The sequence below is a fragment of the Caloenas nicobarica genome, chromosome 8, assembly GCF_036013445.1.
Source record: "Caloenas nicobarica isolate bCalNic1 chromosome 8, bCalNic1.hap1, whole genome shotgun sequence".
Classification (NCBI taxonomy): Eukaryota; Metazoa; Chordata; class Aves; order Columbiformes; family Columbidae; genus Caloenas; species Caloenas nicobarica.
The window spans coordinates 12,285,856-12,307,941 of NC_088252.1; the positions used below are offsets into that span (position 1 = coordinate 12,285,856).

The following is a 22,086-nucleotide window of genomic DNA, read 5'->3' on the forward strand; positions in this document are numbered from 1 at the left end:
CATGAAACAAAGGAGAGCCGGCTCCAGTGTGATATGAAATCCATGAGGCTCCTACTGAACTTTGTGAAGGACTTAAACAGCACTAGGATTTTCCCTGGGAGCTCAGTTCCACATTTAAATGTCAATGAAAACTTCAATGGCAATGGTATTGCTTTTATTAACAACTGCTCGTGTAAGTACATTCGTGACACAAGCAGTTGAAGTCGGACTTTCTCGTGGCGGTTACAAAGCACCTTTGACTCTCACTGAAACAAAGCCCAACCGTGTGTAGCAACTCTCCGCTACGGCAGGTGGTGTGACCAATCATCGCTCTCCAAAGTATTTTCCAGGAAAAAAAAAACCCTTGTTTTTTAACCTTTAAATTTTCTTTTCCTAAATTTAGGTCATCTACCTCAGCCTGCCTAGGTCATTGGCAAATCGCCAATGTCAGCGTGTTTCGTACAAGGCAAAAAAAGAGAGAAATCTTCCGAAAAACAAGAATATCAGCATTTCAGAGAGAAGTGAAAAATTAGAGGAAGCAGTGAGAGTTTGAACTTTGCAAGACTGGAGATATGTCATGTTTACTTTTAAGAATGCTGTTTAAGCATTTGTGATTATTTAATGATTTAGTGATGTTTATTTTTCACCATGAAAGGCTCCTGCCATCTGTATTAGAAAAATTTGAGATCAGTGCATTATAGTCTGAGTTTAAAACTTAGGACTGGTTGATCAACTCACATAAATCAGCACATCCAGAGGAATCAGAGAAGGAATGCCAAATTACTGATACTGAACACCTAGTCCTAGGGTTTTTTAACTAAAACTATGAGGAAAATACAGTGGATCAGATCTTGCTCCTACAAACACTGGTGGTAACATAGGTACTGACGTCAGAGGTGCAGAACTTGACCCTAAATACACAGCATTGGGAATCATTAAACCTTCAAAGATTTTGATCATACGTAGTGTTGCCAGGCAGTATTGCAAATTAAATCACCAATTTTTAAAGTAATTGCATTTTATCTAGAAATATTTCGTGCTCTGTTGAAAATATTCCTTGCGGCAGGTTTGTAAGGAACAAAAGCGTATTTTCTAGATCAGCAGCAGATTTGAGTTCAAGCCAGAGCCAAGGGTTCCTGAAGGATATCAGCAGATAGATGTGACTGCTGGCTCTTTACTTTGATGGCGAAAGTGTCCAGTCGGGCACCAACGGCCAAATTCCCAAGGGGAAACTGTGCACTTCTCATCTCCGTGACAAAAAGGACGGAGACCCAGAGCAGCGTTCTCCCCACAGATCCCGCTGCCCTGTGACGACCGCACTGACGGCGCTCGCTGGGCCCCCGGGAAGCACCGCGGCCGCCCGCGAGGCCCGCGTGTGCTGCTCTATGGAGCAGACTCCCCTCCCCAGCTGGCTCAGCCCGCGCTCAGCGCCTGCGGCCGGAGGCGCGTGGAGACCCAACGGCCGCAACGGCCCCAACGGCCGCGCCTCGCGCTCGCGCGGGAGCCGTGGAGCAGCGCGCCCCAAGCACACCGCGGGGAGGGGGCGGCCCCCGCGCCCCGAGAGCAGGCGAGCCGTACGTTTCATTGAGATTTTTCCATCGAGACTCCCTACAGGACTGCCCTCCCCGCTCCCCGGAGCGAGCCCCCGTCCCGCCGGGTCACGCCGGGTGACGCGGTCCCTGCGGCGGCACCTCCCCCGGGCGGGGGTCGCGGCAGGAGGGCAGTGCGTCCTCCCGCGCGAGAGGGGGCGCTGCCGCCGGCGAGCGCGGTCGGCTCCGCCGCCGCCATCTCCTTCTCTGATCTCATAAAGGTGTCGCGCAGGTTCCGCCTCGACTCGTCATTCAGCCGCCCCCGGCCTGGCGCCGCCGCCGGCCTCCTCCGCGCCCCGGCCCGCCCCCTCTCGTGGTGCAGCCGGCCGGCGTGAGCGGTGACCGCGCTCCCGCCCCAGCTCATCCGCCGCACCGGCTTCCCTCCCCGCCCCTTCCTCCCCTTCCTTTCCCCACCCCCCCCCTCCCGCCCCGGCTCCTTCTCCCGCCGGCCGGGCCCCGGAGCGCCGCCGCCGTCGGGGTGTGAGCGGGGCCCGGCGCCGTGCCGGGCCGTCCCTTCGCCGGCGGGGCCATGGCCGCGAGCGCCAAGCGGAAGCAGGAGGAGAAGCACCTGAAGCTGCTGCGGGAGATGAGCAGCCTCCCGCCCAACCGCAAGTGCTTCGACTGCGACCAGCGCGGCCCCACCTACACCGACATGACGGTGGGCAGCTTCGTGTGCACCTCCTGCTCCGGCATCCTGTGAGTGCGGGCGGGGGGGCTCTGGGCTCCGGCCCGGGAGGGGGAGGGCGAGGGCGGCCCCGCTGCCGGCGGGGTGACCTCCGCCCCTGGCCGGCCTCCGGGTTCGCTTCGCCGCCGGGAGACGCGGCTGCTGGGGCGGCGGCAGCGCAGCGAGCCGCTACGCGGCTGTAGCCTCTGGTTTGGCTGCGCCGGCCGCTTCCCCCTTGGGTCTGCCCTTCCTGCTGCCGCAGGGCAGCGGCGGCTGCTGGGGCAGCCACGTCGGAGGGGAGCAGGCGGGGGGTTTCCCGGCGAGGGGGATGGGGCGGCTTTCTTGGGGTTTTGGCTAAACGTCCCCGTCGAGCCCCTGCCCGGGGGATGGCGGTGGGCGCCCGGGTGTGTGTGCGGGGAGCGGGGCAGCCTGGCGGGCAGCAGCGCTCCGGACCCGTCCAGCCGCCGCTCCCGGAGGTGTTTTCCTGCACGTAGGGAGTGGAAGGGTTTGCCTGAAGGGGGATGCTCCACCGCCACCCTGGAAATCACTGGGGGGTAGTTGATTAAACAAGTGTTTGGAAAATAGTTTTGGAGAGAGAAGGGGGCACATGGCTGAACAGTTCATTTTCGTGGCAGTCTTGAAGGCGTGGTGAGACTAACCCTGTCGTGAATAGGCAGTTTAACGTTTAAAAATCTTACTTTAATATTAAATCACCAGCCTAGCCTTTCGTGTATCAAATTATGCTTGACAGTAGTTTATAAGACAGTTCTCTAAACTCTAGCTTAGAGGATGAACTCTACCCTTAATAGTTTAATATACTTGATCAGAGAAGTAGTAGAAGGTTTTTTCTTGCATCTATTGCTTCCTACAAACTATATATATAAACCATAGAATGGGATTGGCTCTGATAAAGTGGATTGCATTTTTCCTGTTCCTCATTCCTGCATGGGCCTCCCCCCATGTCTCCTCCCTTTTCCACCCTTCCCCCGCTGAGACAGTGTGTATGAAACTAAGAATTGAGATCAGTCAGTTCTGAATTGCAGTTACATGTATGTAACTTGGGGAAAAAACCCTGTCTTCAGTGTTACCGTCTCTGTAGCAAAATCTGTTTGCTTGTTTATGCTTCTGTGGCATTGTGCTTATGGAATGGAGTGGCCAAAGTAAGCAATAAATAGTATGTCAAAGGATACAGATCTGTGTTTGGAAGGGTTTGAGTTCATAAAAGGCATTCAGGAGCCTGAACTAGCTTCTGTCCCCTTACTAAGAAGGACTAAGTACCCCACACAGGCCTTCCAAGTAAGAGGTCTGGTGTTTTAGGACAAAGTTGGTAATTATATTGAGATTCAAAACAAAGTGAACATGTTAGTTCTGTGCTGAATTTACATGGAACAAGCTACCTTTTATACTACTAGACTCCTAATTAGTCTTGTGGGGTTTTTTTCTTCTTTTTCTATTAAGTGTAGACTTTTGAACAGACTTGACTCAAATACAGAAAATACAGTTGGGTCGTGGAACTGAAAGATTCTAGTTTTTAACTAGATACATACTACTTAATCAGCCAGCTCTGGCTATTGTTTGCTCTGTTAGCAAACTGTTATTTGTGCTGGCATGTGAAACTATTTTAAGCTACTGCACAGAGCTTTTTTAATGGTTGCACATGTTCTTACTGGTTAAACTGACAGCATGATAAACCTGCTCCTTGAGAATATGTTCCTTTATTTTTCAGGCTTCTTGACCTTAATAGACAAATATATCATGAGTGGTGCTGAGATTTTTGGTATGCGCTCAGTAGGACTTGTTCCTTTTGTCTATTGGCTGGGAGGTATGGACTGCTAGAGACCATAGTCCAGTGTACAGTAGCCAAAGGGATGTACATGCAGTGAGCAGGGGACCGCTGCCACTTGCTGTGAAGTTGGCCACGTTTGGATGTTAACATGCTTAAAGCAGGAAGACTTTTCCTGAAGAGCAGTTGTTAATGTGTTGGTGTTCTAATAAAATGCAAATAGCTCTCTCCTTCTAAATATGCAGTGCTTTTGTGTTGCCATAAAAAAGAAACTACAAACAACATTTTTGGTTGTTACAGCCAGTGACACCTACTCTTAAAGCTAGAGTAAAGGACTGTTAAGAGGACATAAAGCTTTCTTCTGAAATAAATTTGGGCTCATTCTTTCATGTTAACTTGGAAATGCTTTAATAAATTGTATGTGCAAGATCATGTGTATTGGCTAACACCTTAGAACCTAGCCAGTGGGATATTTCTGTTAGTGATGAGACTTAGTGTAGAGATAGGTCATGTCTGTTTCATAATTAGAAACTGTTATTTTTATCACTTCTGTCAGAATAGTCCTTCATACAACTTGTTTATTTCCAAATGCTTTTCACTGTAGAATTCCACAGTGGAGGGAAATGACTTGGAAAGAAACCACACAGTGGCAAATAGGTGTAAAAGTAGTGCTGCTTCTGTAGTGCTTGATGGCTGCTTGCATTCTGCTTCATAATACTTGCTTTACTATGAGGCCTTAATAATCTTATTACTTCATCTTGTTTGTATGCTATGTGAATGACTTGCATTGCTTCTTGGTTTAATTTTTTTTTTCTACTCTAGTACAGGAAGTATTTTTGGAGTCACATAGACCGGTATTTTCAAGTATGAAGTGCCCAATGCAAGATTAAAATACTATTCATTAACAAGTCTCCTTCAGAAAGGTTGCTCACTTAATTAAAAGTGGTTGCTAACATTGATACCATCTTAGACAGGCATCTTGTTCTAGGTACAGTTAACTGTAAACTTTTAAAATCTCAAGTCTAACTTGTTTTCTTTTGCAAGTCTTCAAAGTGTTTATTCGTTGTTCTGGCAAGGACAGTCTATTCAAACCCAAAACCTTCATTCTGGATCCATTGTTAGTTTCTATTAATGATTCTCTGTGTAGACAGAGTGTGATGCTATTTATTACTAGACTTAGTTTTCAAATACTACCATTTTCTTAACTGTTTCCAAAAATAGTATGTCTAGCTTGTTCAAGTACTACTAAAAATGATGAGAGAGTTAGTGACTTGGCGACAGAGAGCTGTTTCTGACTTTAATGTTGGAGGTGAGTCTTGTCAAGTTAAAAGTATGAATAACATAGAGGAGTTCCTATGCTGTAATACCTAGGTTTAAAGTTTTCTCATCAGGTTTGGTTTAGCTGTACAAAATGGTGTATGTGGGAGAAAGTTCATTGATAGCGGTGCAGATGGTGACTTCCTCTTAAATTCCCTTTTCTCGTTCCCTGTGTTTAAATTCTCTTAATATAGAAAAAAGCACACTATTATCACACAGGCTGTGCCTAATTCAGCTTTTTGATGTTGGACAAGAATATAGGATATATAGAAATATACACACAACTATTTCTTCCCTGAGAGTGGGAGGAGATACTCTAGAGGAACAGTCTTCTTGGGTCAAGGATCTTGGTAATACAAAACCAAAAGACTTCTCTTTATTATAGCAAAACCACATCTCAGGAAATGCTGGCAGAGAGATTCCTTGGTTTGACAGGAGTCCTTTGGTTCAAAGGATGATGTTGGTAGCTATGTGTGTTGTGTTTCTGCATGCTACCACGTGTCCTGCTGACAGTGACATCCTTCCCTTTGTATTATCAAATGCCTCTTTGCCTTGTGTCTCAGCTGTCTGTGCGTATCTCTGCTTTCAAGCGCTTCTCTACCACTCTTGGTCAGCCCTCTACTAACTTTCATAAAAAGAAAAGTTTTTAAATTCTTGAATGGAAAATATTCCATTCCATCCAGTTCGACTGAGTCCCTTCTCCGAGTTTTGTACTACAGAAATTTTTTCTTTAATATTGACATTTTTTTAATCATCTGCTGATGTGATAATTAGGACGCTCCTACCCTTTCCCTCACTGCCACCCTCCTTACTCCCTCCCTTCCAACATACAGAGGAAGTCACTTGTTCAGATGTTTGCACTTCTAGTTTGTGTCAGGAAGGAGCAACGAAGAATGTTTAGAACATATGGTTATTGCAGGGAATGCAAAAGCCCTTTTATGCTATTTCTTACAATTATTAGATCATATGGCCTTCTTTTGGCCTCTTGTAATATTCCTAGTTGAAATTTTAAATTTTCCTGGGGAATGGACTTCTGTATCAGCCAGACTGGAGTATTTGATGGCAAATACTAGTAACAAACTAAAAAATTTTGTGCAGTAGTGGTGAATTATTGTCGCTTTCCCCAAAAGAAGTTTTGCAGAAATTAAAATAAACAGTGTTACAATGATGATGATTCTTGCTGTGTTGGCATGATTTTCCAGCCCTTTTTTTCCTTTGGAGCATGTTTGGAATATGGCTCCATGTTGTAATGTGTATGTTTATATATATATTTAAGGGTATTTCCCATATTACTGTATTTCTTGGTTTCAGTGTCATGGCTGGAGAGCAAAGGAAATGTCTGTACCACAGTGAATACTATGCAGTTCAGAAAGGATGTTTGTTTTTTCTTAAGAAAAGAGTTAAATTAACCTTGACTGTGCTTCTAAATATGTGTGTGAGCCTTTTGCTGTTAAAAATAAATGAGCTTGTGAGATGGTGGAGGGTCTCCAGGGAGGTCTACAAGTATCAGGAGTGGCCAGTACTGATTATATTCTTTTACTAATAACAATAGCATAGAAATAATAAGGCATGCTATGACATTGGGTTTTTTAAAACTTGTTTTCCAGACACTTGGGGTTGTAGGATGCTCTATGGCGGCTTGGCATTTGACTTGCCTCATTAACTTCCTGCTTCTTAGGGGATCAGATTTTGCTGGCTTAGACTTCAGATCATGTGGGAATCTGACACAGGGGATGTTAGTGCTGTTGAGTTGCCACCTGTCAACCCCTCCTCCCACAGAAGTGACCCTCTCTTCCACCAGAATCCACTCTTTAAATGTCGTGGGTTTTTTGTTTGTTTCTTTTGGTTTGGTTTGGTTTTTTTCCCCATCCTAGCCCTGGCCTTTGCAGACAACTTTGACATTTGTTTGAGATGAATGCGGAAATGGCTGCTATGCCAACAATCACAAGTTCAACCATAATTTGCTACTAAATTGTGTTAGTAACAAATGTTCACTGTTTGTTGACAGTGTTCTGAATGTTTAATATTTCGGTTGCCAGACTTGAGAATCTTGTGTCCGTGGCCCTAAGGCTTCCTTTGTTTGGGAGAGCACCGGTTTTCACAGTGCTCTTTGAAGAACAGAACTCTCCTGTTCTGCTCATGTTTTGCTGTAGCTGTCCCTATGACAGACTGTGTCACTAGAAGTTTGGACTGATTCAGTGGAGGGTCGGTGGAGAACAGTCTCATAGCTGGAAGTTCTGGTCCTAGTGCTGTTCCACAGAAATTACCATTGCTGAGTATGAAGAAGCTGGCAGCGATGAGTGGGATCTATGTGTGGGATGTTCTAGCTATGGTGTGCTGGATAAGTGCAGATGGCAGAATAGTCTTACTCGGTCATCTTTCCCAAGGGCCTGTTAGGAGACAGCTGCCATCTGGGTTAAGTGCTGAGGTAACGTTTGGTTGCTGTCTTCCTCAGGAACTCTGTAGCAGAGAAAGGAGTAACTGCTACTGCTGCTTGGGTGCAGGTTGCAAATATTTGTTCAGGGTCAATTTACATTTAGGCATTATTAGTTTGGACTAAGGGACGGTAGTCCATTTTGTCCCCTGTTAAATGCGGAATACTGTAAAGCATTACAACTGTGCAAACCACTTGTCAAATACATGGAAAGCAACAAAGCAAGTGGTAGATACTTTCCCCCCACCTATAAAAAAGGTTTGTTAATTCCTCTTAAGTGATAATTGTACTTGGCTGTCTACCACTTAACTTCCCCCATATGTAGATGAGTTGTTTGTGAATCATTTGGGTCATCAAGTAATCTCTGTAGGTAAGAAAGGGTATAAAATGTCCTAGGGTTTTAAAGTAAGTGTAGCTTTAGTACTTAGGCTTGGTTCTTGAGTTTTGCTTCATAAATCCCACAACTGCTCTGTTTTAGGGAGATTCTAGTCAGTTTGTAGGTATAATGTTATTGGAATGGGCTCATGCTAGTTAGAAATCATAAAAATGGGGTTTAGCTGTTCTAATGGTAGAATCAAAGTAATTTATCTAAGGAACATAATGCATATGTTTTGGGTTGTATTTGAATGCTGTATAATACAGCATCTTGTCTTGAATTCCTTCTTGCAGTCTGACTTATGGTGCTTTAGCATAAGAGGAGGCTTTTCATAGGCTTTTCCCCACTCCTTGCCATGTTAAATAAACATAAAGATTACTTGTATGTGTAGTACTGCAGCTTGATAGTTAACTTTGCATTTATGGCAATTAAAGTTACAGTCAGGATTTCTAGTCTTCCTGGCCCATGGATGTGGTGTTGTGCTCTCATCATGCAAGACATCTGCCACTTCTGTGTTGTGACCTTTAGGAGTGGGACATGTCTTCCTCCTTTAGCAGGAGGGCATAGAAGAAATGAGAATTCACCTTATCCAACATCATGGTTATAATGTGTAAATCGGGGAACTTCATAACCTGAACCTTAAAACTTTAGAGCAGTCTTCACTGGAGAGAGCAGCATGTAGGAAGTCTCTAGTTAGGCTAAACGAAATCTAATCTATGCTTTAAGTACGTTTAATATTGCTGCTTAACAGAACTGAAGATGCATGTTTGCTGATGTAAATGCTTTGAAGAGCCCTAGTAGATCAGTGTAGAGTGGGTGCTCCTTAAATAACTTGTGCAGTCCCTTTAAATTGTAAATAGCACTTAACTATACTTACTGTAAAAAATAATTTCTAGCCCAAGATAGTGTGAAAGCTTAGATATACTACCTGTGCTGAAAAACATGTGAATAAGTTAGTGAATAACCCTAGCTTTTAAAATAGTCATTAAATCATTTACAGATATCTAACTGTGCATCTTAATTAGTAGGAGGAGACAAGGGACAGTGATTGCCATAATACTTGATAGAGCATATTTATGTGAAATGCCAGGCGGATGCCAACTTTGTTTCTGAGCTGTCACTTAATATGCAATTCTACGGTCTTGCTTAGTGACATGTAATCACATGCACAGAGCAAGAAGGTGTTTAAAAAAAACCACCCCCCACACAACCCCCCCCAAACCCTAACAACCAAATCTAATCCTAGCACCAGCTCTGAAACAATTAATTTTAACTGCATAGAACTCTTACAGATTTTTTTGAAGTTGCATCATCTTGAAATGAGTATTTGCTTCAAAAAATTCTAGACGATAACAATAAAGTATTTTAGTAAGTGTTGTTTATTCGCGATATAGATGTGGATTTGATTTACTACTAGATGAAAGATGTTAAATTGTTAATTTCAATTTAGCATGGAATTTAAACATTTTGAGTCAAGAAATAAATTTGTTGATGATTGAATTGAACAAACCATCTTGAAACCTCTCACTAACTTAACAAAAAGGCAAATGAAGTTTTGTTAGAGGTGCTGAACCATGGAGTCTAATTTTAGCTGTTCCGATTTGAAAAATTTGCTTAAGCAAATAGCATTCTGTAAAATTAATTCTCATATGCCAATACGTTCATATATGATTTTTGTTTTTAAGGTACTCTTAAGTTCATTACATTTTTGTGGCAAAATACATTTAATTGTTTGTTTTTATCCAGGTGTTTCAAACATTGAGTGTCTTAATTTTTTTTTAATGAAACAGGCTAAAACGTTACTGCTTAGCGTTCTAATCAATAACCAGCTTTTAACTAAAAATGTGGAAATTGTTTTAACACAGGATCAGAATGGTACTCTTACAGGCACAATATGAATGCATGTGTCAAGGTGAATTTGCAAGCTAAATGCACAACAATTTTTTTTTTTCTTATACTTACTCGGAAACTCAAAGTGCTAAAAATATCGCTTAAGTTGAGTAGTAATGTTAATATTTGAAACATCAGATTTGTGTCGTTTGCTGTTTTGATGGATAACAATTTAACTTCTGGTTAGTAGTCTTGGAATAATCAATAGTAGTCATCTTTAATTGGATGTCAGTGATTTTGTTGTTGATGTGTTTTTATTCCTAAAAGCAATTTAAAAAAAAAAGTATAATGAAAGTAAAATAAAAAAATCTAAGCAATTAAGCTGACTCTTAGAAGTTGATTTGTCAGCAATTCGTTAGCCACTTGTTACATCCCTGGAAAGTTTTCCCCAACTTCCTTTCTGGAAACTTTCTTCTCATATACATAACTGCAGAATTTTGCATTCTTTGGTATCTCATAGTTAATGTACATTTGGTTTTATTTTGTGGGGTGTTTTTGGTTTTGTTTTTGGGTTTGTTTTGTTTTTTTAAAGATGGTATTGCAGAAATCCAGACCTGATTAACTTGAGTGTTAAACTAACCCTGTTGTATTGCCTGAGTTAATGTCTCCACTGTTTGGCATACGTGGGATGTAATGTTCTTGTTTCCATTGAGCAAAACACGGCTTGATTTGAATTTCAAGTATTTGTGGGCAAAAGCAGTAGTTAGCATGTATTTCAAGATACAGCTTGGAAAGAAAGCAAGCTTTTTCTTACACTGGGAGTGTTGCTAGCAGGATTTTTCTCTATGCTTGCAGGTTTTGACTGAACTGGGTTTGACAATGTCAGGCTTTGGCAGCACCAGGGACTTGAGTTTCTGTTCTAATAGCTCTGCTGCAGCTGGCTGTGGTGTGGGTGCGAGAATGGTGCCCACCTTTGCTTAAGGGAGAGCTGCTGAAGTTTGGAGCTATTGCATTAGTTATGGTATCTCTCATTTGAGAGCACAATAAAAAGATTGTCTTTTTGCTTTTTGTTGCTGTTACTTGTGTAGTGTTCAGGAGGAGGAAGACAGACCTGTGGGTGGAGGAGCAAAATGTAAACTAGAAAAAGGTGCTGGGGGGAAATGGGAAATATAGGTTAAAGCAAGAGAAAAGGAATCTGAGCTGGACAGTTTAGCTTGAAGAAATCTAGTTTTTGGCTAGAAGTTGCAGTAAGAATAGGTTGAAGTGAGGGAGGAGTTAGAAGGAAAGAAAACTACAACAGACGGGGCTCAGGATTGAGAGAGGAAGGGTAGAGACAAGGGTGAGCAAGTTTGGGGAAGCAGCTCAGGATTTCTAAAAAGGTCCGTTTTCATAAATATGCATAGAAAGGGTAAGAGTTCGTCTGTGCAGTTGTAAATGTTGGTCTCCCCTAAAGCTCAGTTATTTCACTTTGCATGCTGGATGTTATTTTGAGATGAGCTTACACAGCCAAAAGTTGTATGGCAGTACTAAAATAAGTGTGTTTTGCAGAGGTGGCTCCTGAGTTTAAAACTGACTGACTTCTGGTTATAATGTGATTGTATGATGAAAGATTTCCTGAATACTGACTAAATACTTCTTGCTGCTTCTTTTAGACGGGGCTTGAATCCACCCCACAGAGTGAAGTCGATTTCAATGACTACTTTCACACAACAGGAAATAGAATTTCTGCAGAAACATGGAAACGAAGTAAGTATTCTTTGGAGAATATCAAGTGGTTTTGGCACTTTAATAAACTTTAAAACACTACTTAGGAAAACATTTTTGTATTGAAAAGTAGATGAAAACCTTTTAAAGCTAACATCATTTGAAGTTATGCTTCTGAAGAGCTTGTTTCACTTAGGTAGCTGCTCATCATAATGTTATGTGTTATTGCCTAATCCAGACAATCTAGATTCACATGATCAGTGTTTCTGAATTGGGTTTTCTTTTGCTTTTGCGCAAGACAATATGCATCTGTCTTTTTCTGCAAGCCCAGACCTTGAGGCTGACTGCAGCAGTGTTTCCTGAAAGAGCATACCATGACAAAAATAAATCTGTTGCTTGTAGCTGTATTTCTTCAGAGTGGGTGTCAGAAAGTCTTCTAGTAGTTTCAGTAACCTCCTTCTTTAATGGAAATATATCAATGTTGAAAGTTCTTGAAGAGAGGAAGGAAAGGAAGAATTTTTTTCCTCTAATGATTGTTATCTAATAAGTGGTTATCTGTTTAGAGTGGCTTGGGACAGCTTTGAAGACACAAAGTTCTGCCTTTTTGTTCTTTTAATAGATGAAAACTAAATAAGAGGTAAATGTTGGATTTGCTCTATGGGGACACATGGAGCATGTGAAACCTCGATGTGGCTATTGATATCTTCAAATTGAGGACGAAGTTTTTATACCACACTATAGCATTAAGGATTTTAGAGGCAGCTTTTACTTCTGAATTAGAAAACGTTCTATTTTGCTTTGATTTATCTGTGTTCTGCTTTAGTAGAACTATTGATTGTAGGCTACAGAGTGTCTTATCAACATGTACTTGTGAAGCTTTGTGGGGTAAATCCCATCATTAGCTAAAATGTTGATACTTGACTTTCTTAAACTTGGCCCATTCATAACTGTCAGGTTGAAGAGTGAAAACAGAAGTAGCAATTTCTTTTTCTTTCCTGGTAAATATGTGTTATTTGTTGAAATGGCTGTTAGTGGATGATTCCTCTAGACAGAGCTGGAACAAGGTCTGAACTCTTCTAGGCACTATAAAATACTCTTAATGACTTTGACTGTTTTTTAATTGTTTTGGCACATTAAAGCTGTATAACATTGCATATATATTTATATACATATGTTTGCATATATATGTATGGCATATTGCTGACTTTTTGCATAGGGTGAATAATAAAGAATCTTCTGTGGGTTCAGCTATAGTATGTTGGAATCTCTTTCCATGAGAGTAGTTCGTAAACTCCAGCTTCGCTTTAAGTTTCACAGGAGTAAAGTAAAATGTGTGTGTGCACGTATGTCCCTCCCTCTGTTCCTCCATGCATCTGTTTTAATTTCAGTTTTTCACTAAATCTGCAGTGGCCAGAGAATGCAACCAGTTTCATTTTTCACTGACCGGAAGCCTTAAGTGATCCCTATTCAGCTGATTAGTGTAGCTGTCCTTCTCATTATAGACCCGACTAGTCTGCCAATCATAATGATTTAGTAGATGCATAATTTATTATTGACATAAAAAAGTTCACGGATTTCTGCAATGCTATACTGCGTTTCAAAAGCAGGGGTCTTCGTGTTTGCAGTGCTTATTCCTTTAAAGTATGACAGTAATTTAAATGAGCTACCTCATAAATGAAGATGTCCTCCTGAGTTTAGTTTTGGGTTGTTGGATAGCAGTGCGTTCCCCTAATTCTAAAGTAACACCAAACAGATATTTGTAACTGCAGATGGTAGATTTAACAGGTGCTCAAATACTGAACAGAAATGATGTTGTTTTAAACACTGTTAGAAATTAAAAAATTAAACGTTTCCACTTTGTTGTGCTGTATGTTGCAGTAGTTATTAATTAGCGTTTTGCTTTCTCTTGTTGGTATTGGACTTTGGAATACTCACCTGCAAATAAGATAGTATTGGGCAGTTGAAGTGCATATGACCTCACAAAAAACCTGCTTTGCTTAGCATGCTCTTCAGCATAGATGGCCCTTGTGTGTATATTAAGAAACTAAATTTTCTATGATCTTGTTCAAATATGGAACTGTCCAACCTTTTTAGAATGTGGACCTGTAAAACAAAGTAGAGTCACTGAATGTTTTGATGTTGTAACGTTTAGTTGTTTTAGTTCAGCTATACATATTAAACAAACCTCAACCTTTTTCAGTCTAGTATGTTTAACTTCCATTTTTCTGTAGCTTGTAAAATACTTTCATTCCCACTTTGTCCTCCCAGTCTTTCTCCACCGTGGCCAAGGCTTTCTTGCTTCCAGATGAACAGGTAATAGTGTACAATATAGAACTTGTTCTGAATGGAAACGAAAATAGCAAGAAAGCTTCCTTGAGATAAGGTAGTTAAGGTGGTGAGTTGTTCTTAGAGGAAGTAGTTTTCCACTCTCCTTCAAAGAGTATAAGGTCAATGTGCTGTATGAGGTTGAAGTTCTCTTAAAAAAAAAAAAAAATCCTAATCCCTGATATGGTAACTTCTCCCCAGTTGTCACAAATTGCCATCTTTGGCACGTGTGGGTAAAACATTTAGTTACTAAAAGGCTTCCACAAAGTGATTTCTTTGAGAAGAGATTGTTATTCAAACCAGCTTCTCTTCAGGTGTGAGGGTACCATCTTCTTCCTGTATATACGTCTCCAAGGAAGGTCTTTCTGACACAGGTAACTTGAGCTTTTTTTCAGATGAGTTTTTACTGCTTCAAATACAGATTTAAATAGTTTTACTGTATTAGAAGACATCTATATTTTGGTATTGCTTACTAATCTGCAGGTATAAACAGATGTCCAGATTCTGGTTTTGCTTATGTTTGTGTTAGCTCATTTTTGCAGCAAGAATGGAGACATCTTCCAGCTGATATTCCTCAAGTGCTTTCTGAAGTCCTTTTGAAGGATGAAGGCAATTCTGACTCGCTGGGTACAGTTCTCCCCTCCTCGTTCTCTTCATGAAGAGCAGTGTGAGGTATTCAAACACCGTATTTTCATGTTAGGAGTAATGAGGAGAAGAGTGATATGGAGATGGTTCTGTTCGAATGCTCATAATCAAATGATGCTAATGTTGATTAGGTCTCTGATTTGGTAGTGCAATGATAGTAGAAAGTGAACTCGCTGCAGAAAGTGGAGTGCCACTTGTAGCTTGCCATTGTAGCTGTGAGTATTTATTCAAGAACTTTCCCCTGGAGCTGGAAAATGAGGGAAGCCTGTTAGTTAATTTTTCTACTGCACTTTTGAAAACTGCCATATGTTTTTGTGTTTTAGAACCTTCCCAAATAGCCTATTCTAATGTGCATATGGTGGAAGAAAATTATTTGGATGGTCTTGTATTTGGAAAAAATCTGTGTTTATATGGCAGCAAAGGTCATGTTTACCTGAGCTAATGAGTAGAACGCTATGTGGGTATGCCCAGCGGCTTGGGACTAGTTTATCAGTGCTTCATTCTGGTTTTGTGCCAATCTTCCTGACTCTCAATAGCACCTGTGCAACTGTTTCATACCAGTTTCCTGCATTCTAGATTCCAACAGAACCTGCAATTGCAGAACCAGCAGCAGTATGGGGCTGGTTCAAAGCTGGTGTTTGGCCTGACCAAAATGCTTTCCTAGAATCTTCTTTACTATGGAATGTGGCCTAGAAACCGCAGACTGGAAAGAGCAGCTGGAGCTGATGAGTCCTGACAGCATGAGCTGTGCAGTCAGGTGTCCTTGTAGAACATCCCTGGTTCTACTAATACGATATAGAGATACGTGAGCTGATTGTGTGTAGAACAGTGGCTTTGTTAGCAGGATTTACTAGCTTGGACTCTGCGCTTATGAAAGCGGCTGTAGCTTCTGGACCCAGACTGGCTTGGAAATCAGTATGCTGGCAGTATAAAATTCTTCTAACCTACAGAGATTAATGAATAATATTGACATCAGAAGTGCTGAATTACTAAACAAAGCTATAAATTGCTTACATAAGGGAACTGTTTCCAAATCTTTCTTCCTGTGGCGAGTGTTGTGTTTTGGAACATAGTTTTGTTGTGTGGTAATCTGCAATTCTTTGCACTGTCAGCATTATATTTGGTGCGTATCTGAGGATATTTGACTGGGGGGAAGGGAGAGAAGAAGAAATCTAACTTGGCATTTACCAGGCCCCTGGAAGGTAATAAGTCACTAGAGCTTTTTAAACTAGACTGACGTGTGTAATCTTCCTATGCAGTGGTACATCGGAGTCTGAACAGGAAGTGCTGTATGCTGTAGGTTTTCTAGGTGAAGTACAGCTTCTACCAGCAGAAGTACTTGTCCTATTACAGCTTTTCCTTCCCATGCGGCCTTCACCATATACAAGAGAAGGCAGCTTCATGAGCAAAAACTTAGTTTTGCTGGCCTAACTGAATTTTTATTATGCCTAGCTAGCACAACTCTGCTAACAGGAGTTTTTGAAGTGTGGTGGCTCGATGTGTTGTGTAAGCAGAAGGCCTTTGTCTCTCCCATATCCGCCTTCCCGCACACACTGGAGATCTGTATCAGTGAAATAGTTATGGCATGGTAAAGTGTTGTTTGGTAGTTGAAATATGTAGCACTGGAATATAAACAACTGAAATTGCAGATTGTTTGAGGCTTTCTGCAAAATTTGGTGGATACTACTGATTTTGGTTTTTAATTGGAAGTTTTTTAGTGTGCCTGTCCTTCCCCACCTTCCCAACTCTGTAAAAACAGACACACAAAAATCCTGAACATCACAACAAACCTAGAAATAAACCCAAAAGCTAAACGTTTGTGGAAAACAGGTACATTTATGTTCTTTTTAGCCTCTGAGCCCTGCCTGGAGTGCCTGAAAGCATGAAATGTTACTAGGAGGCTGGGTTTTAAACCAAAAGCCCTTCTGGTCAGCTTTATTTTGTGGAGTACGAGATGTGCAATGAATGGGATGAGTTCTTTGTTCCTTTCTGTCAAAGGTGAAAACAGGGGTAATTACTCAAACTGTAGGACTACAAATGTAAATAGTGTATGGAAAAAAGAAAGGTAAGTGCAATTATTCTAGGGGAAACAGTTTCTCCCTCAAATAGGTGGCTGTTGAGTGCAGATGCAGGGAAAGCAATGGTATGAAGACAAATATAGGTAAAGATTTTATTATATCATACAATACGCAATTGGCCCAATTTCTGCTTTCAACAATATATTTAAGTTATGGCAACTCACAGTTTCTGCCTTGATGCCTCCTGGGTGTTTTATCTAGGTCAGGGTGAGTAGGTTGAAGCTGGTTGCGATTCTCTTTCCCTCTTTGCTTCATGCTGTACTTACTGATCTAATTCTGAGCTTCCCAGTATCTGCTTGCCAAATGTCTAATGACATCCCTTGCAGGACTGAAGCTTGTTGGCAGAGAACAGGTACTGTTCTTCCCAAATCAATTGTAAAAGGATTCTCATGAACTTTTAAATATTGTGAAGATAACTGCTGAATCTTTTACTTATTGTTACCTGACAAGATAAAACTTTGCTTTGTCGTGGTACTTTGCAGCTCCTACAATGTAGCAAAGGCAGGCAAAACTTCAAAGCCTTGCTTCTGTCAACCCTTCAACAAAGGTAGATTTTTCAAATGCTGCATATGCTCAATCATTCTGACTTTAATGCTGGCAATTTTCTTCTTGCAGCATTGGTGAAACAGTGGGACATGGACTAATTATACTTTTCAGTGACAGTGGACAATAATTATGGATTGTTGGATATATTCCACTGTTTCTTGGGGCTTCCACATAACTCGAACGTTTACTCTTGGCTCCAGCTTGCCAGGCTCTTCTCTGAGCAGAGCCTTTTATTTAATAGAGCTTTGGTTATCAAAAGGAGGAGTATAGCAATGCCTTTTGTAAATGAACAGAGCTTTTGAGCAGATGCTTACTTGTGCTGCTGTTGCAAAAAGAACAATATTAATACTAAATGGCTAAGCCAGGCTATCTCCAAGATGATGATGTGATGTTAGAAGGATTTCAGAAAGCTATAGTATTTTTAGGCCTGATGCCTTAATAGTAATGTTGTGAAACTTGTGGTGAATTGGGGTGCTTCTTCATGTATTATCTGTAAAAGCAAAAGAATGAGAATTACTGTTAAAATGGAACTTAAGATGTATCATGGAACTTGGGCAGTAGCATTTTCCAAATCAGCTCTGCAAGTCTGGTTTATGTATGGAATAGAGAAAATATGTGCTCTTTAGGATATTAAATTCAAATTTCTCGAAGTATGTGTTCTGATTTTTTTGTTTCTTTTGAAAATAACTTCTTTTTTTTTCTCAAATAGTAAGTTTGTGTTAGAAAACCAGGAAGAAAATTTTGTGTTTAGCAGAGCAACTGATAGCTTAGAGCTTGGTTTTGTGCAAATTTTTATGACCCTTGCTGCCTCTTTGCACTTTTTCCCCCCCCATGTCCTGCAAGTAATGGCTGGGTGAAAGTCAACACGTACTGTGAATAACTGTGTGCTCATTTGTCCAGGTCCTGCCTGGGCAGCTGTCGGGCCAGACAGAACATAGAACTGAAGCTCATGTTGAAGTATTGGCAACTGAAGTTGCCAATCTGATTTTTCTACATTTCCACTAACTTTTTTTTTTTTGTTACAATTAATCTTCTAGTGTCTCAAGTGCTGTCACATTCAGATAGTGGATTTAAGAGTTGTAATTAGTGGGGGGTGATTAGCTGTGTCAGGGTACCAAAGTAGTAAATACTGAGTGATCATTCCCCACCATAACTCAACAGCAAGTTATATGGCATAAATTTCCTTGATCTTTATCGTAAGAGTAACTTTTAAACAGCTTTGAAGTAAAATGTGACAGCCCGATCAGTAGAAATATTCACATTTCTCCCAGCAAACTTTTTTTTGCACCAGATTTGGTACTGTTAGTGACTTGTTTTAAGACTATGGAAAGATAACTTTCAAAAACCAACAATTGTATATGCTGCAAGTTCTGTCTCTGACAATATTTTATTTTAATTTCCAATTTTGATTTCATCTATGATATTGCGCCACACACTGCCATTTTCTTTTTTGTAGTTTGCTTCAAGCGAGCCAGAAAACACAGTTTTCAGCTTAATCAATGCAGTATTGTGGATCCCTGTCAAGTCAGATGATAGTAACAAAAGTATAGCTAGAAAGAGCGTACAGGTCACCAGCAAACAGGGAAAGACAACAGGCCTTTTATTGTGTTCTGAATGCTGGCTTGGAACGGCTGCTGGTGCTCAAAGCATTGTGTGGTGCTTCGTACAGAAATAGACAAAACTGTGCCTTTTAGTAGTTTTTGTGTGGTGTATAAAATGTGTGGCTTTATAAAATTTGGCTTTCTAAAGGACTCGTCTGTATTTAAGACTTGGAAGAAATTGTACTTTCTCTGAGAACCCTTTAGGTAAGGAAACTTATGTGAAATTTATTTTGCATCTCTGGTGTGGTAAAGTAAATGTTTTAACTTGTGTTCATATAGCTGCTGCTCTCAAACTGTTAAAATGAGAACTTCTTGCTGAAGCGTGTGTGATTAAGTCTAGATTCTTCTTTGCTCAGTGGTTGTGTGTTGCCCATTAGTAATACAGTTTTCTGTGCTTGCATCATTTCAAACCAACAATGTGTTTGGACAGCACAGTCCTTCATGCCCCTTTGCATATTCATAGAACTGTTATCTGCTATAGCTGCCATAGCTGGTAAATGATCTGAAGTCACACAGGGCTTCGTTTTCTGATTCCTCCTAGAAATCATCTGTAGTGATTAGGAAGGCTTGAGACTGTTTCACATGGAGTTGTGGGTTGTCTTTGGTTTTTTTCCTTTTCCCCTCACTCTGAATGCTTAGGCACTTCAGGGTGAAGACGAGCAGAAACCTGGGAGGGAGAAAGGTAAAAAAACTGGGTTGTGGTTTGACTGTTGCTGTGAGTTGATCTCAGTACATGTTTCAGCGGTACTAGTGGTGTGGTAGTGATGAGTTTCTTTCATCTGGCTTCTTTTAGGTGGCAGGAGAAGGGGGAGTAATTCAGTGGCCTGATCTGGGTGGGGCAGAGGACCACCTCTTTCATTCACTAGTCTTAGGCTGCTTGCAAACTGATCATCACAGTACAGCCCTGAGTGTTATCCTGCGAACTGCAGGATAAAATAGGCTCTGTTCCAACACCCATCTTTCTGCTTGTCTGAAATTAGGCTCAACTTCTTTTCTTCAGTGTTTCTCGATGTTGTTCCCAATACTGAAGTGGGGGGGTGGGGAACCCTCTGTAGATTTGGACACCACCACCTCCTGCTGCCAGATATTCTCTAACTAGCCACAGACAGGACTTCTCTTCCTCCTGACAATGGTATGACTGTTAGTTGGTACAGATATATTCACAAATCTAAGTGTGGAGAGACTGCTGCTGGCCCACATCAGCCTATCCACTGCAGATGTTTAAAGCTATATCCATAAATGTTCTGACTTTATAAATTTTGTCAGCAAAAAGTAGTGCTTATGTGAAAGATTGCTACTATTAAAATACTGCTTTGTGCTATTAGCTACTATTTTAGAACAGACTTGTGACTTTTTTTGACTAAGTTTGTTTCTTCTAACTTTGTATGAAGAAGTATTAAACAAATACCTTCAGTTTCATTTCATCTATTACCAAATTGCAAATAATGACTGTTTAAATTTGCAAACTCAGATCGGTGCATGGAACCTTAACCCTTTTGTGGAGTACAATTGCTGAATGAATGCTAAATAACTAAGTTTATTTGAAGTGGGAACTACCGATCTTATTTTTAGATGAGGATTTAAATCACTAATTTAGAGCTATCCTTTGATCATTAAATCTGTTTTGCATTGTTGCTGTTTGTCTCTATCCAGTAGCTGTCGATAAGGACTGTGTGTTGGACATGCAAGCAGATTATATAAAATCAAGGTATCAAGTATGAAATACGTACAGGTGCTGTCTAATCTCTCTAATCCTGAGCAATCTTCAAAATGACCTATGAGACTGATCACATTTGACAACTAGCACTCCTGAAGATGCTGAGTTGCTACAATTTTAGTCAAGTTAGCTGGTGAGGTAAAGAAGAAAACCTTTCTGGGAAAGATGTAGTGGAAGTATCACAGCTTCTACCTTGATTTGCCAGCTTCCAGGGCAGTTGGTTTATGCAGCTGTTGCTTGTTAGAGCATGTGCTGCTTCTGAAGGTCATGGGGACCGTGCTGAGAACCTGACTATTGCAGGGAGAGAGGGCAACGTTTGTAGGAGGCAGGTAAGAGGAGTGGTCAGGACCACTTCAGAAAGGGTGTGGGAAGAAAGGGTGTGCATCATAAAAAGAAAGCTTTTTTGACTCCACTTCTTCGGAAGAAACCTGTTCTAAAATGGCAGAGTCTGTTTTTAGAGGGTGGCTAATGTTTAGTATATTGTTTGAGTGCATGTTCAGGTTACTTGCAGAGTAGCCTTAAATGCTTAAAGAAAATATTTTAAGAGTGACAACTCCTGTGTCTTGTTGAGTTTTGAGAATAGTCGCCATTCCTCTTGTTTAGGTCAAGAATTGAAGCTGAACATACTGAGAATTTTGCAATTGTTTCAACTTTTGCTCACACAACTACAATTTAAAAAATCAAAGCAGAGCAAGAGTACTTTCCCCCCTTCTCTCGTATCCTCACTCAAACTAAATGTATATGATACCATAGAAATTGCATCATGGTAAGAAAGGCTGTTTAAAAAAAAAAAGTAGTTCCTATGCTCAAACAGTAATTGTAAGTATAGATACTGAACCTCAGATCCTGTAAGAGCTACTGTTTGGGGCTTGTGGCGTATGGAATCTGTCAAAACAGTTTAAACCCTGAAGTACAGGTAAGGAAATGTGTGGAATTAAGTGAAGAAGAATCTTAAAGATCACAAGTAGAAATCGAGTACTTTGCCCCTTCATGAGTATATACTACAAATATTTTGTAAAAGCAGTATTTGGTGAAATTGGATGCTAGGATTTCCTTGCCCTGCTGTGACAGATGGTCTTTCAACTTTAAGTATTTAGGCCAGTACATGGTGCACCCGTCAGTTGTTAAAACAGCTCGATCTGGAATAAAAAATGTGCAGCCACACACTTTAATGGTTTGATGTATTAACAATTGTAAACTTAAATAGATTTTGAATTAAGATATTTTCTCTGATTAATCTTTTTTTTTTTTAATAAAAGGTGTGCAAACAGATTTGGCTAGGCCTATTTGATGATAGATCATCAGCAATTCCAGACTTCAGGGATCCACAGAAAGTGAAGGAATTTCTACAGGAAAAATATGAAAAGAAAAGATGGTAAGATAGCTTTACAGTTATAAAGATTGCCTCTGTGACAAGAAGTGAAGGTGGACTGTTATCCTCACATTGAGTGTGCTTTCTTTCTCGTGTTCTTTGGACTAGATTGGACAGTTCTGTAAA

The 22,086-nt window shown here is 40.8% G+C and overlaps 1 protein-coding gene across 11 annotated transcripts in view; it reads left to right on the top strand.

The window, feature by feature from the left end:
• The first annotated feature begins 1,824 nt into the window (after positions 1-1,824).
• Positions 1,825-22,086, top strand: part of AGFG1 (ArfGAP with FG repeats 1) — a 35,635-nt gene continuing 15,373 nt past the window's right edge. For 7 of the 11 annotated variants that reach the window (XM_065640353.1, XM_065640355.1, XM_065640358.1 and 4 more), the window contains exons 1-3: positions 1,827-2,264; positions 11,625-11,718; positions 21,848-21,963. In XM_065640353.1, the coding sequence (XP_065496425.1) occupies positions 2,098-2,264; positions 11,625-11,718; positions 21,848-21,963 (377 nt within the window). In that variant the 5' untranslated portion in view covers positions 1,827-2,097. Of the gene's footprint in view, positions 2,265-11,624; positions 11,719-21,847; positions 21,964-22,086 lie in introns of all 11 variants that reach the window. The other 4 variants (XM_065640354.1, XM_065640356.1, XM_065640362.1 and 1 more) reach the window with 2 other exon arrangements.